The sequence below is a fragment of the Barbus barbus genome, assembly GCF_936440315.1.
Source record: "Barbus barbus genome assembly, chromosome: 32".
NCBI lineage: Eukaryota > Metazoa > Chordata > Actinopteri > Cypriniformes > Cyprinidae > Barbus > Barbus barbus.
In genome coordinates this window covers 8,696,459-8,712,222 of record NC_136760.1, presented here as the reverse complement: position 1 = coordinate 8,712,222, position 15,764 = coordinate 8,696,459, and the positions used below count along the sequence as shown (strand labels likewise).

At 38.9% G+C, this 15,764-nt stretch overlaps 1 protein-coding gene across 1 annotated transcript in view; it reads left to right on the top strand.

The window, feature by feature from the left end:
• The window catches only part of plcd3b (phospholipase C, delta 3b), a gene marked incomplete at its 3' end in the record, with an annotated part of 123,357 nt that overhangs the window by 86,384 nt on the left and 21,209 nt on the right, over window positions 1-15,764 (top strand). Inside the window, exon 10 of the mRNA XM_079389106.1 lies at window positions 11,652-11,774. Within this exon, the coding sequence (XP_079245232.1) occupies window positions 11,652-11,774 (123 nt within the window). The remainder of the gene's footprint in view (window positions 1-11,651; window positions 11,775-15,764) is intronic.

Sequence of the window (15,764 nt, the reverse complement as noted above, 5' to 3'; positions counted from 1 at the left end):
GTGTCAAGGAGTGTTAAAAGATGGACTAATGAAGCAGAGCAAGATTTAAAAGCCTGTTTTGACCTTACTGATTGGAGTGTTTTAGAAGCTGCTGCCAATGATCTGGATGAGCTCACAGAGACTGTAACATCTTATATCAGATTCTGTGAAGATATGTGCATTCCTACCAGAACTCATCTAACATACAACAACGACAAACAGTGGTTCACTGCAAAACTCAGACAGCTCTATCAGGCCAAAGACGATGCTTACAGGAAGGGGGACAAAGAGGAAATCAGAGTGACAAAGAGGAATTATTCTGAAAAACTAAGGATTCAGTTCACTTCCAGCGACTCAGCATCAGTGTGGAAAGGTCTGAAAGAGATCACCAACTACAAGACACCATCCCGCAGCACTGTGGAGAATCAACAACTGGCAGAGGATCTGAATGAATTCTACTTCAGGTTTACAAAAACAAACCACACCAGCTCTGAACACCTCTCCACGCAACCATTAACACCTCCAGCTACCCCCCTCTTCCCCACACCTGCACTTCAGATCATCGAAGACAATGTGCACCGGGTCTTCCGGAAGCAGAAAAGGAAAAAAGCACAAGGCCCAGATTGTGTTACACCTGTCTGTCTGAAATCCTGTGCTGACCAGCTGGCCCCCATCTTCACACAGATCTTCAACAGATCACTGGAACTGTGTGAAGTCCCTTCATGCTTCAAACGCTCCACCATCATCCCCATCCCAAAGAAATCCAAAATTACAGGACTAAATGTCTACAGACCTGTGGCTCTAACGTCTGTAGTCATGAAGTCATTTGAAAAACTGGTGCTGGCCCACCTGAAGGACATTACTGGACTCTTGCTGGATCCTCTTCAATGTGCCTACAGAGCAAACTGGTCTGTGGATGATGCAGTCAACATGGGACTGCATCATGTTCTGCAACATCTAGACAGACCAGGGACTTATGTGAGGACCCTGTTTGTGGACCTCAGCTTGCCTTTTAACACTATCATTCCAAACCTCCTCCTGCCCAAACTAACTCAGCTCTCCGTGCCCATCTCCATCTGTCAGTGATTCACCAGCTTCCTGACAGACAGGCAGCAGCTAGTGAGGCTGGGAAAATTCTCATTCAGCAACCGTATGATCAGCACTGGAGCTCCTCAGGGCTGCGTTCTCTCCCCACTGTTCTTCTCCCTCTACACCAACGACTGCACATCTAAAGACCCCTCTGTCAAGCTCCTGAAGTTTGCAGACGACACCACACTGATCGGCCTCATTCAGGACGGTGACAAGTCTGCTTACAGACAGGAGGTTAAGGAGCTGGCTGTAAGGTGCAATTTTAACAACTTGGAGCTCAACACGCTCAAAACAGTGGAGATGATCGTGGATTGTGGAGAAACCCCCCTGCTCTCCCTCCACTCATCATCATGGAGTCATGCAGGTTCCTGGGCACCACCATCTCCCAGGACCTGAAGTGGGACACTCACATTCACTCCATTGTTAAAAACCTCTTGCCCAGCAGAGGTTGTACTTCCTTCATCAGCTGAGGAAGTTCAACCTGCCACAGGAGCTGCTGAAACAGTTCTACTCTGCCATCACTGAATCCGTCCTCTGCTCTTCAATAACTGTCTGATTCAGCTCAGCTACCAAATCTGACTGCAGAAGACTACAGAGGGTAGCACGGACTGCTGAGCGAATCATTGGTACAACCCTCCTTACTCTCCAAGAACTGTACTTATCCAGAGTGAGAAAAAGGGCTGGCAAAATCACTCTGGACCCCTCACATTCAGCACACTCCCTCTTTGAAGTGTTGCCATCTGGTCGACGCTACAGACCTCTGAGCACCAGAACGACCAGACACAGAAACAGTTTCTTCCCTCAGGCAATCCATCTCATGAACACTTGACAATAATTGTGGAACACACACTATTTATACACTTATACACTTATTTATCTAACACATATACATAGTCTACATTTCAATTTGCACATAATATACCTGTACATAAAAAACTGTCTATTGTAATATACCAGTACATACAATTGTCAGCTTGTATATTGCTATTCCCTATTTACTTGTTCTATTTTTTATTCTTCTTTTATTATCTGTGTTTTTGTTACTGTCATTCTGTTGCACTGTGGAAGCATCTGTCATGAAACCAAATTCCTCGTTTGTGTAAGCATATCTGGCAATAAAGCTCATTCTGTTTCTGATTCTGATATTAATCAAAACAGATACAATTTACTAGTTCACATGGTTTCCTGTGCCGTAAACAAAACTTCTCGCGAGATTACACGCTTCTCCCGGCAGCTTACTCTCGCGAGACAAGTCTTCTCCCTGGATCTTACGTTGTGCCTTTCGTTATGCCTACGTCATATGCTCTACCACCTTGTCGTGAACATGCCTGCTTGAGCGACCTGAAGCTGGACATTATAGTTTACAAAGTTTTAAGTTTTTGAAGTTTCAATGAGATCTATGTGTACTGAGATAGATATGGATACGTGCAAGTATGTATAAGATATACATCAAGCTTTCTTACTGTGTTCCAGGGAGCGCTGTAGAGCAGCCTGTGCCACGCCCGGATCCTAGCCTCAGCTGCATCCTAATGACCACAGATTCCAACATGTGTGCCAATTTTCAAGAGTTTTTGAGCATGTTAAGGGCCCCAAATGCCCACATGGCTGTGAAATATATATATAATATATAATAATATATAATATACTCTGAACAAAATTATAAACGCAACACTTTTATTTTTGCCCCCATTTTTCATGAGCTGAACTGAAAGATCTAAGACTTTTTCTATGTACACAAAAGGCCTATTTCTCTCAAATATTGTTCACAAATCTGTCTAAATCTGTGTTAGTGAGAACTTCTCCTTTGCCGAGATAATCCATCCACCTCACAGGTGTGGCATATCAAGATACTGATTAGACAGCATGATTATTGCACAGGTGTGCCTTAGGCTGGCCACAATACAAGGCCACTCTAAAATGTGCAGTTTTATCACACAGCACAATGCCACAGATGTCGCAAGTTTTGAGGGAGCATGCAATTGACATGCTGTCTTCAGGAATGTTCACCAGAGCTGTTGCCAGTGAATTTAATGTTAATTTTTCTACTATAAGCCGTCTCCAAAGGCATTTCAGAGAATTTGGCAGTACATCCAACCAGCCTCACAACCGCAGACCACGTGTAACCACACCAGCCCAGGACCTCCACATCCAGCATCTTCACCTCCAAGATCGTCTGAGACCAGCCACCCGGACAGGTGCTGCAACAATTGGTTTGCATAACCACAAACTGTCAGAAACCGTCTCAGGGAAGCTCATCTGCATGCTCATCGGGGTCTCGACCTGACTGCAGTTCGTCATCGTAACCGACTTGAGTGGGCAAATGCTCACATTTGATGGCGTCTGGCACTTTGGAGAGGTGTTCTCTTCACGGATGAATCCCAGTTTTCACTGTACAGGGCAGATGGCAGACAGCGTATATGGCGTTGTGTGGGTGTTTGCTGATGTCAACGTTGTGGATCGAGTGGCCCATGGTGGCGGTGGGGTTATAGTATGGGCAGGCGTATGTTATGGACAACGGTGTTATGGAACACAGGTGTATATTATTGATGGCATTTTGAATGCACAGAGATATTGTGATGAGATCCTGAGGCCCAATGTTGTGCCATTCGTCCACGACCATCACCTCATGTTGCAGCATGATAATGCACAGCCCCATGTTGCAAGGATCTGTACACAATTCCTGTAAGCTGAAAACATCCCAGTTCTTGCATGACCAGCATACTCACCTGACATGTCACCCATTAAGCATGTTTGGGATGCTCTGGATCGGCATATACGACAGCGTGTTCCAGTTCCTGCCAATATCCAGCAACTTCGCACAGTCTTTGAAGAGGAGTGGACCAACATTCCACAGGCCACAATCAACAACCTGATCAACTCTGTGCGAAGGAGATGTGTTGCACTGCGTGAGGCAAATGGTGGTCACACCAGATACTGACTGGTTTTCGGACCCCCCTCCCCCCAATACAGTAAAACTGCACATTTTAGAGTGGCCTTTTATTGTGGCCAGCCTAAGGCACACCTGTGCAATAATCATGCTGTTTAATCAGCATCTTGATATGCCACACCTGTGAAATGGATGGATAATCTTGACAAAGGAGAGGTGCTCACTAACGCAGATTTAGACAGATGTGTGAACAATATTTGAGAGAAATAGGCCTTTTGTGTACATAGAAAAAGACTTACATCTTTCAGTTCATCTTTCAGCTTGTTACGTTTATAATTTCGTTCAGTGTATATATATGTGGGTAATTCTAGAATTGAGGGTACATTTCGCATCTCCCAGGTAAACCTTTGTTATTTTTAAAAAACAAAAACTTTGCTGAATCAGTTTTGAATAATAATACAAATTATATTAAGCTATAACCAAAACAATGCTTTTATGTACATTAAGGAACATTTAGTCTTGAAAATAATAATTGAAAGACTGCCACTACACCTATTATTGAGTGTCTTCGCCTCCTGATTCATACATTCAGCTTGAATTATCATGACATAAGTCTAATTTTCATATTTTTGTGTTTACTCTATTAAGTTACATAAACAATGCATAAAATATCAAATTTTTAGAATATTTATATAAAATATTAAATATTCTATTTCATTAATTAAAAATAAATTTTATGTATGTCCCTACATTCTGATCAACTCTGTTACCTCAGTTATAAAAAGGCATACAAATCTTTAAAGAATTCATAGAAAACATGCGACTTGCACCAAGTGATGTCACTTCCTTTGGTAGGAATCTTTGGAAGGCATTGATGTATCTTTATTCTTTATTCTCATTAATTTGTACAAAATGTTTAGGATGCACCAATAGTAGAATAATTATTTGTCAAATATGTTATTGTGATTTTGCAGTGAATCTCTCATTCACTTTTTAAAAACAATAATATGATGGAAATCCATAAAATTCTGTTTTAGACATGCCATGTGGTATCTGGTTTGAGGATTAGCATCTTGAGCTAAAGCACAAAATGGTGGAAAATGTCAACTCTGTTAGTGGTTTAAAAAGTTTAATGACAACAGAGTTGACAATGAGTAACATAGTCAAATGTTCCCGGTCACATTTAAGTATTTTGCATTCTTAATATGTTTATTTTGGATTCTGGGTCATTTTACTGTAAATGATACATTTGTTTTATATAATTACAGGCTAAAGAAATTGAATTACAGGTAAATTAAACTTTCAGCAGCAGAAAGGCAAGGGCAACAGAGGGCACAGCGACATGCTGACCCTGTAAGGAAGGCAGAAAATAGACAGAGATAGATGGCACAAATGGAAAAAAATCACCACTACTCAAAATACAAGATTGTTTTGCTCTAATGTTTATGAATACTAATGTAAACATATGGCTTCAAAGTAAATCTAAAATTCTTGCAAACTGCTATTCCTAATCAAGAGCTCTGTCTTTTATTATGTCTATAAAAAACTTGCATAGTGCACATTTAAATACTAAAGACATATGGGCAGAAATCGCCAATAACTGATTTGCATGCCCAGGGTGAGAGAGCAGCTATGTCGTTTTATTTCACATGTATTTTATAAAATTAAATAGTTGTTACATTTAAAATGGTTTCCGTTTCAGAATCTGGCAGAAAATTTTGGTGTTTTTGGTCTTTTAACTACAGGTGGTCAACTCTGTTTTCTTAACTCTTTAAAGTTTTGCTTTAAAAATGATACTTATGTGTTTTATTGTTAACAAATTGATCAGAAACTAGTTAGCCTAAATAGTACTACTACTACATGAAATTATAAAGAATTTTATTTATTTTTAAAGCTATGTTTAGAGAAAATGCACACCATGTTGGCAACTTTTCAATTAAACGTGTTGATATTTTTACTCTAAAACAAAAAGTCTATATATATTTTAGGTTCAAAGTTCAATTAATGGATTAAGAAACAGATGTTCTTCTAGGGAGGACAGGGCTTTAAATTGTGTTACATTTGTTAACTGTATATGTTTGACCCAATTTGTCTACAACAGAGTTGACAGATTTTTCTGTTAGTACATTGATTTTCAGAATAAATATTTAAAATCTTACAAGTTTTAGATCAGCAAATATAGAAAATATTACATTTAAAGTGTGTTCTATGAAAATAAAAAAGTTTAACAACAGAAAATCCTATTTTTTCATTTTCTTTCTCAGCTTGAAATGTACCCGCAATTCTGGAATGAGCTCTCTCTCTCTCTCTCTCTCTCTCTCTCTCTATATATATATATATATACAGTGGTGTGAATTAGTGTTGGCCCCTCCCTGATTTTTTTTTTTTTTTTTTTTTTTGCATGTTTGTCACACTTTAATGTTTCAGATCATCAAAGAAATTTAAATATTAATCAAAGATAACACAAGTAAACACAACATGCAGTTTTTGAATGAAGTTTTTTATTATGAAGGGAAAACAAAATCCAAACCCACATGGCCCTGTGTGAAAAAGTGCTTGCCCCCTAAACCTAATAACTGGTTGGGCCACCCTTAGCAGCAACAACTGCAATCAAGCGTTTGCGATAACTTGCAATGAGTCTGTTACAGCGCTGTGGAGGAATTTTGGCCCACTCATCTTGGCAGAATTCTTGTAATTCAGCCACATTGGAGGGTTTAACCTTTTCCAGACTGATAGATTTCAATTACTTTCTTTCTCATTTGTTACTGAATTTCTTTGGATCTCAACATGATGTTTCACAACCATCTGGGGTTTTGGGGCCCTTAACATGCTCAAAAACTCTTGAAAATTATATACTGTATATTACTAAGTCAAAATTACTAAAGTAAGCCACATTTACTGTAGCTAGCTGTTGCCACTATGACTGAGAACCACAATAGTCACATCCACAAGATAATGTAAATTCAGATGAATGTCATATCACAGGAAAGGCTGGGGTCGTTGTGGTGTAAACAAGAAAAGGTCTGAGATCATGTCAGTGCTAAAGAGAACCGGGTTCCCTTTCTGGTTCACTTTAAGTGAACTGGATTTGTTTCCTTTAAAATTAGCTTTATGTGAAAACTCCCTTAGAAATCCCTTTCAAGACCATGGCCAAATCCCATGCTGGGACCCAAGTGCGAGTTGCAACGGGTTTCTTCCCAATGACTGACCACCCAAAGGGGCGTGGTATGCAGCTGAAAGTAGAAGCAGTCAACCCTGTGGAGAACCATCCCTCCAAGAACTCCAGAACTGAACAAACTGGGCAGTTAACTGGGACAAGCTGATGATTTCCACACCATGAATTGAACACAACCCAATTCAAGAAGTACAGTTTCCTCGTGGAGGGAGCTCTGGAATGGAGTATTATGAATGGAATCTCTGAGGAGCCAAAGTGGCATCCACACATTTGGTGAAAGTGCTAGGCTGAAAGGAAAAATTGAATGTTGGAATACAAAAATCAAGCCTCAGGAACTTCCTGTGTTGTGGAATAATGGAATATGGATGAATGCATCTTCTATGGTGACTAACCAGTATTCAGATCTGATTTGAGTCACAATCTGTTTTAATGTCAGCATCTTGAATGTGAACATTTTGACAGAACAATTCAGTGGGCACAGAACTAGAATTGGATGCAGCCCCTTATCCTTCCATGGAATTATGAAGTACCGATTATAGAACACCCTCTTGAGAGGAGGAACGCGTTCTGTGGCCTCCTTGCTCACAAGTTTCTACTTTCTTTTCCACTACCAGAGCCTGCTCGGGATGCATCAACTGCAGGACCCACTGTGACACATTTGGCAGAAGTTTCCTTGTTGCCAAGAGGTCTACTAAGGGAACCAGTCTCTCGAGACTGGCCTCTGGTGTATTTGGAGTAGTCAGTTTGGTGCCCTGAAGAGGATGACCAGCAAGGACCAACCAAACTGGCTGCTCTGATAACCCCCTTGGAAAACGCAAGCCATCCAGACATAGGCGTAGCTTGATGTTTGAGCTTGGGGGGACCAAACCAAGCCAGTCGATTTTGTCAGTCAAACTTTTAAATACAATTTAGCATTTCTGTAGTAAATGTACAAAGTCACAATCCGTGTACCATTAAACGTGGTTTTACTGTGATTAAAGCAGCAGGAAGGGCATGAGGTTGCCATGGCAACCAGATACATTGCACGCAAATTACTTGTAAAGGCTGCGCTGTCTATTTCTGCTGCACTAGTAATAAACATGTTGAATAGAATGCGCCATAAACATGTTTGCCAACAGAATCGCAAAGTAGATTTTAAGCAAATCAACGAGTGCATTACCCACTACTCTAAAACAGATATCTGTTGGACATTATTCAAATTGAACACGCAGGCCCACAAACACATTTAGTAACGTTAAATCTTACTGACAATGGCCGATTAAGTAGTTTATATTCTGAAATATATTTCTAGGTTTTGTTCTGTGTGCATTAAATTACTTTTGGATGTAAATGGTCCTTTTCCTGACATAAATGTAAAACACTGAGCTGCTAACAGAGCATCCTGTGGATCACCTTTATGAGGCTGTCTGGGTCTGGAGTCGGGCATCTAGCTTCATCTGTCTTTATTTTGGTTAGGTTCAGATTTCTCTGCAGTTGTTGTATGTTGTAAAAAACCTGGCTAAATATCCATTCATGTCATGCAACCGCATGCAACAGGCAAGCATAGGCTATTATCCACCAAAATGCAGATTCGTCACGCACCAGTCGTTGCCTAATGGATAGAGAGTTGGACTTGTAACCCGAAGGTTGTGGGTTTGAGTCTCGGGATTGTCTTCTTATGTAGAAAAGATTGGGAAAGCCTATTAGTAAGTTTGATTTTATTTATTAATTTATTTACAAAAAATAACAGTAAAATATATTAAAATAACTACATTATATGCATATTTACTTTTGAGTTGAAAACATTATTAATTAACAAATATTTAGAAAAATCTTTCAATCGTTAGGGGGGAAAGGCCCCCTTGGTCCCCCGCAATCTCCGCCTATGCTCCCAGAGTCAAAACATTTCTGGGCAGACACTGAGAGCTGGACTTGTTGGAGACCACTGTGCTTTAAGTACCAAAGCTAGTGGGGTTAACAGACTGGCCTCCTGAGGGCACTGAGGAGAGACAGGCACCATTTAGTGAGGTGTGAACCGCTCTTCTCTAGAGTGGCCTGCCCTCAGAAGTCTGACACCACTGCCATCAGAACTTCTTGCTGTGTCAATATGAGGAGCTGGCCCATGGAAGACAAGTGAAACACAGTCTGGATGATAAGCTGAATATTATAATAATATAGCAAGTATGCAATGTAAAAGAACTGTGAATAATAGCTTGCAAACACATTAACACTTGATCAGAGGAAAGAGAGAGAAGGGAATCTCCCGTCCCAAGTTTCCCCCGGCATTATTTTGTTGCAGCACTTAATGCAGATCTGAGCCACTCGATTCTATATTGCATAAGGCTTTCTTCTCTTGAGAGCTAAAGAGAAGAGTGAAGCTAAACATTCTAGAGTGCACACTTGTACGTCGGGACATTTTATGAATGAACACAGCCAACCCCCTCAAGAGCTGACTGTGAGTGCTCTCCTCCCAAACAAACCACACATAAATTGCATGTACCGCCACCCATGATGTAGAGAGGGCAGTGAAGGTGGAGAAAGGGCGAGGCTTGTCTCCAACTTCTCCAGTAGATCCATTTGCAATTCCCACAATCTCAATTGCCGCAGTGCCTCAACTGCGGGACCAGAAGCACAAAGATTACAAACATGGACACACTCCTCAAAGTGTGCCCAGCAGGAGCAGAGCATTTGCAGCAGGAGCACAATGCACAAAGTCAGCCCCCTTGAGAGCTGACCATGCGTGTATCCCCACCCGTAATGTTTAGCACGAGCAGGGAAGAACACACGGTGTAAAGTGCTGCCTGTTTTTCTTTGCTCACCATATATTGTTGTGATTGTGCATTGACACTGACAAACAACAGATTTTTTATACTGACACACATACAACAATTGCTGAAGGAACAGAAGCTAATGCTGTTTGTTTCGGGTGTGCTTTTAAGCTTCCTGGTCTCTACGTCACCCCGCCCATGACGTCTTGCCATTTTATTGGGCTGATTTCAACATGCTTCAGGACAAGGTCATGCAGAGGCGTTCCCAAAGTGTTTTGACGCAGTTTGAGTTCCCTTGAAAGGGAACCTACTCTCAATGGTCTACTGATTTACCTTGAAGATTTATGAATCATGGATTCATATAAATGTAAAAGTCTTTTAGTCATCTACACACTGGTCATAGTATTTTGATTTGTTGTACTATTACTTGTTTGTCTACACATTTGATTTATATTCTTATCATTGTGCACCACAGTAATATCAGGATGGGAGATGATCGCAGTCCTATAGCATCGCACTTTAGACAAGCGGGTCATAATGTGAGTGCCCTACAATACATCGGCATAAAGAAACCCAGCACAGAAAAAATCCTCAGGTTTGCCTATCGTGGCACAGCCAACACATATTTTTACTGTTCCTTTTGGGCACTCATTAGCCATGAGATTGTTCAGCAAATGTGTAGAAGCAGCTATAACACTGTTGAAAATGGCAGATCTCAAAGTGTCAGCCTTTTGAGCCTATATACAGTATTGATTTAAAACTCCTTTCTCTAAAGGTTGCTTTATTGTAGGCTCTTTCAACTGTAAAGCAGGCTAGTAAACTTCATGCTTTTTTGGCTCATAACTTTTGTGTGCAGTTAAGGAACAGAATGATATCCAAAAGCAGAGTTGTAGAAACTAAATGAAAAAAAAAAATTACAAAATTCAGTGGCCACCAAGACCTGAACCAAGGAGGAGAAATTAGACAAAGGCAAAGAGGAGTCAGACCAAAGCCAAGAAATCCATATGAATCCATAGGCTAGAAATGGACTGAGTCAGAGACAGGTGAGGTTCAAATCCAGTAGTCCAAATGAGGTCCAGCATCTGAACAAACAGCCAGTGAACGTAATCCTTGACAAACAGACAAATCAACTGAATGGTGAATTAGTTAGAAAAACAAAAGAACAAATAAAACCAACAGGAAAAGAATGAACTTAAGAAAATCAACTTAAAAATGTACTAAACAAACGAGAAAACAAATGCTCTGGCATCAAGATGATGCAGAGCACTAGCAGATATAGGACTAAAAGCAATAGAAAACAGGTTAGAGTAGGTGAGTGGCTGTGCTCAACTGATTGCCGCTTCACAGAAAAAAAGAAAGTGAGCAAGAGAAAGAGAGAACAAGAAAATGGTAGTGAGAAAAAGGACAGCTATCAAAGAGTCCTGATACAGGTCTAAAGACATCTGCAAAGTGCCTTTGAATACATTTGTTTAGAATCTATTGGCATTTGTCTATTTTATAGATTTCACTTTTAATATATACATAATGTCAAGATTGTATAATAATGTCAGCTAGCAGAGCTACTATTACCACTAGTATGAATTAAAATGACTTTTAAAGGGGTCAGTGGTCTTTTTTTTAATGTAATACACAGATAATAAAAACTAATCAAGATCATTAGCAAGTGCTATTTGTGCTATTATATAATTACAGTGTTTACATGTTCAACATTTACCAATTGAAATGATAGTATAATGTTGAAATTGAAATACTTGTGGTGCTCTCTTTCTGGCAGGACCTAAAAGGGAAGATCTTGATAAAGGCAAAGAAGATCAAAGTGGAGGAGGACAGCTCCAGCTCTGACTCAAGCTCCTCAGATGATGAATCTAAAGCTGAAAGCAAACCTAAAGCAAGGAAGGTCAGTGTGTGTCTTTGTCTGTACATCATGCTTTTATATTTTTCTAAAGCAACAGTGCTCAATTCTGTTCATGGAGATCTACTTAATCTTTCTGCAAAGTTCAGCTCCAACCCTTATTAAAAAGAGTTTAGATAGGTAATTAAGATATGATCACCAGAGTGGATTGATGGCTGGATCGTGACCTGAGCAGCACACACCTCAGGTAAGCAGAGACTGGTAGGTATCAGGATAATTAACAGGGAATGTCTTATCTCTTAGAGATGGAGGAAATCGAGAAAATCTCTATATAGAGATGCTGGAAAGGATTCTGAGATCACTGGAGAATTAGTAGTCTGTTGATTGAGAGCGTTGTGTGATGGTGCTGAGGGAGCCTGGTGAGCCTGTGACAAAAATGTAATATAATATATATATTACAATATAATATATATAATATATAATATAATATCTTATAAAATATAATATAACTCTTTAACAATAATTTATATCCTACATTATGTACTTCTAGTATTCTGTTCTATTACATTTAAATTTATTTTAATTAATTTATTAATTTGCTATTTTTTATTATTAGGGGTTCAAGCACGTAGTGCTGAAACCCTATTGTAATTGTAAGGATTTTTAATTTGTTTTCTCCGGTAAAACTGATTGTGCAGCCCAAATCGTAAGGCCTAGAGAGCTGAAACTTGGTCAGATTGTAGTAGTATTGCTCGCTACTCAGATCCAAAGACTCGCCCCAATTGGCCTAAAGGGGGCGCTACAGTGCAAAAAAACTAAAATTCTCATTCATGAAACACAAGCAGAATGAATTTTTGTGTAAATCGTTTGTAAAGCTGTTTTGATGTCAATTTTCGGATTCATGAAAATGTTCGTATTTTCAAGACGCTAGTTGCTATGAAAGAAATTTACACCTGCTCCCTACCACGTGTAAATGCTGTGTGTAAAACGTTCTGTGTTCTTTTTGGCAAACTTGGAATTTTGATGCACTGCCATTATAATATTTTACAAGGTTGTTTGCTCTGTTTTCTTTTTATTTTTTTATTGTAGCTGAGAGGTGATAAACTGTTGAGCTCCAGTTTAGCTTTGCCGCTTGTCACTATCACTTTTTAGCCAGCCGTCCAATCAATGGAGGAGGAGCGGGACAAATACTACACAGACCAATCATCCTACTTATACAAAAACTGAACAACAATAAAGAAGTTAATATTATTAGTTACTGCATTTTTATATTCAGTAATATTCTTCAAAATGAGATACTAGTAATACGTTACTGCCGTGGATATTCTACATCATAGCAACCAAATCGACAGCTGGAAAAAACTTTATTTTACAGTCTATGGGAAAAATGCAGTGCCACCAAAGTGTTTTCAAGCGCCACCAGCTCAAAAGAGCACCTGATATTTTTCAGGTGGCTAAAACGCTTTGGTGGACACATGTTATTAAATATTTATTGATAGCCATATGACCTATTAGTCTTTTTTGCAATATACTGGAGCCAAACCTGAGAAAGTAGACGAGAATATTCCACTGCGTTCCTGGACATGAAATTTGCGTAGCTGTAGTCATAGGCGGGGATTACGATAATTGTGAATGAGCGTGTACGAGCACCCTATTTACGAATGATTGAACATACATTTACGAATTCATTAACATACACATGTTTAACTATCAAATCGGACGTTTACGAAGCTTTTGTGAATCTGCAGGTGAGTTTTTGGGAAGGCCCGTTTTATGCGGAAATTACTCTGAATTTCCTCCTATATTTACGAATGTTTCATGAATGAGGCCCAAAAACTTTAAATAATTGGAATCCTTGGGTCAATATGAACAAAAGCACATTCGCCAGATTTTCTCTACGAAGTCGGTTTTTTGCGCAAAATTGAGTTATGTCCAAAACCTACTTTTGCAAACTAGTCCTAGGTTTTTTGCCCGATCAGAACCAAACCACTGCAGAAATATTCTCTGGACACTGAATATCAATAATTTTCAAAAAAAAAGTAGAAATTTTGATTTTCACCCCCAACAGTACGCAAAAAAACTTTCTATGCTAACGTTAGCCAATAGCTAATTGAGCTATAACTCTTGAACAGAATGAGATATCTTCACCAAACTCGGTACACATATGTATGAGCTCAATCTTTGGTCAAATAAAAAAAATGTGCAGCTCTGCCACTTGGTGGCACTACAAGATGAAAAAAAATATAAAAGCGACTATAACTTTGCAACCGTTGGTGCAATCACCTGTGGGACACTTGGCACATTTTTTCATTTTTTTGTCCTTTTTCTCTATCAAATCTTTTCGTAATTATCATAAATTATACATCATTTGAAAGCTTGTGAAATAAATGGTCTATAAATAAATAAATCCTGTGAAAACCATTTTGAAATCAGACTTTGCATTACCATGGAAATGGTACTTTAAAATCTTTTATAATTTGTTACATTTATATAGCGCTTGTCAAGGCACTCAAAGCGCTTTACATAAAAGGGGGAAATCTCCTCAACCACCACCAGTGTGTAGCATCCATGTAGCATCCATGTTGGATGATGCAATGGCAGCCATAGTGCGCCAGAACGGTCTTGGTGGTCTCCTCCCCCTTAGGGGGCAGTGTCAAGTGTCATATTACAAAATGCATTACGGTCTTTTGGAATCAAAACTTTTTATAATCTTCACAAAAAACATATAATTGGAAAGGTCTGAGTCTCAGGATTCCATATTTGGTGGTTATGTTGTGATAATATTGACAGAGTAATATTGACAGAGAAATATACACATTTATGACAGAAAAATGCATAAAACATTTTATGGAGGTTTGATAGCACCTGGTGGCTGTTTGTGGTATAACACCTTAAAATCTCACAGGAACCTCAATTTTCAAATTTGGAACATAACTTATTTAGACATAAGGCTTTAATTGTATAACAATTTTAGAGTAAAACCTGTTATGTAAAATATTTTTATATAAAATAAAATAAAATGAGTACAGTGTATTTTCTTCACAGTAAATGTAAACTTTTATAACTTTTTAATACTTAAATTTTACTTCAAAATACTTCAACAAAAATTCCACTTTTGCAATAATCTTCTAATTTTCTTCTTTAAAAAGAGACCAGCCTTAGGTCTGTATTTCAAAGTGTTCATAAATTACAACAATTTAAGTTTGGATATTGCACTTTCATGCCTATTTTAAAAATGGGGGGGGGGGGGGGGGGGGGGTGTTGATAGTTAAGGGGTGTGCAATGTCTTTGTCTGAAGTGGCACAAGTGTCTATAAGGACATTCACGTATGATCGATCAGAAAGAAACTCGATGGGCATGTTTGACTCATAGCCCTAAAGGTCTGGAAGAATTTTGAAAGAAATCGTCCAGTAGTTGGCACTAACGAGTTTTATGGCTCTGCAATCACGTGGTGTTTCACACAACCACAAAATATGCCTATCATTTGATAGATCTCATCATAATTAGCAACTTTGCCTCAACAACCATTGCTGTCAATTAAATCGTTCATTAAATATTCAGAAATATGTTAAAAACTTACTTTTGCGAACTAGTCCTAGGTTTTTCGACCTTGATCAAACCATGGTAGTAATATTCTCTGGAATCTCTAGATCTATAATTATATTAAAAAAAAGTTGACTTTTGTCCTTTGGTTAGCTATAACTGGCTTGTTTAAAAAAGGTGGCGTGGCCAAACGTACCGAAAAGCTTGTAAAACCTAAACGATAACTGAAAACGTGTCAGATGTCTCTTAACAAGCATGCACAGTTTCATGGAGATTTGACCATAGGTGGCGCTATAACAGTTAAAAAGGCCTCAAAACATAATATTTCTATAGAAAATTACCTCAAATTGTAGAATGTTCATATATTCACAAAAACACTAGATCTTCATATCATATGATAGATCTCCTCATTCTGAACAAATTTGCCTCAGTGACCACTGCTGTCAGTCAAACTGTTCTTTAAACATTTGAGTTTATTTTAAAAACCTACTT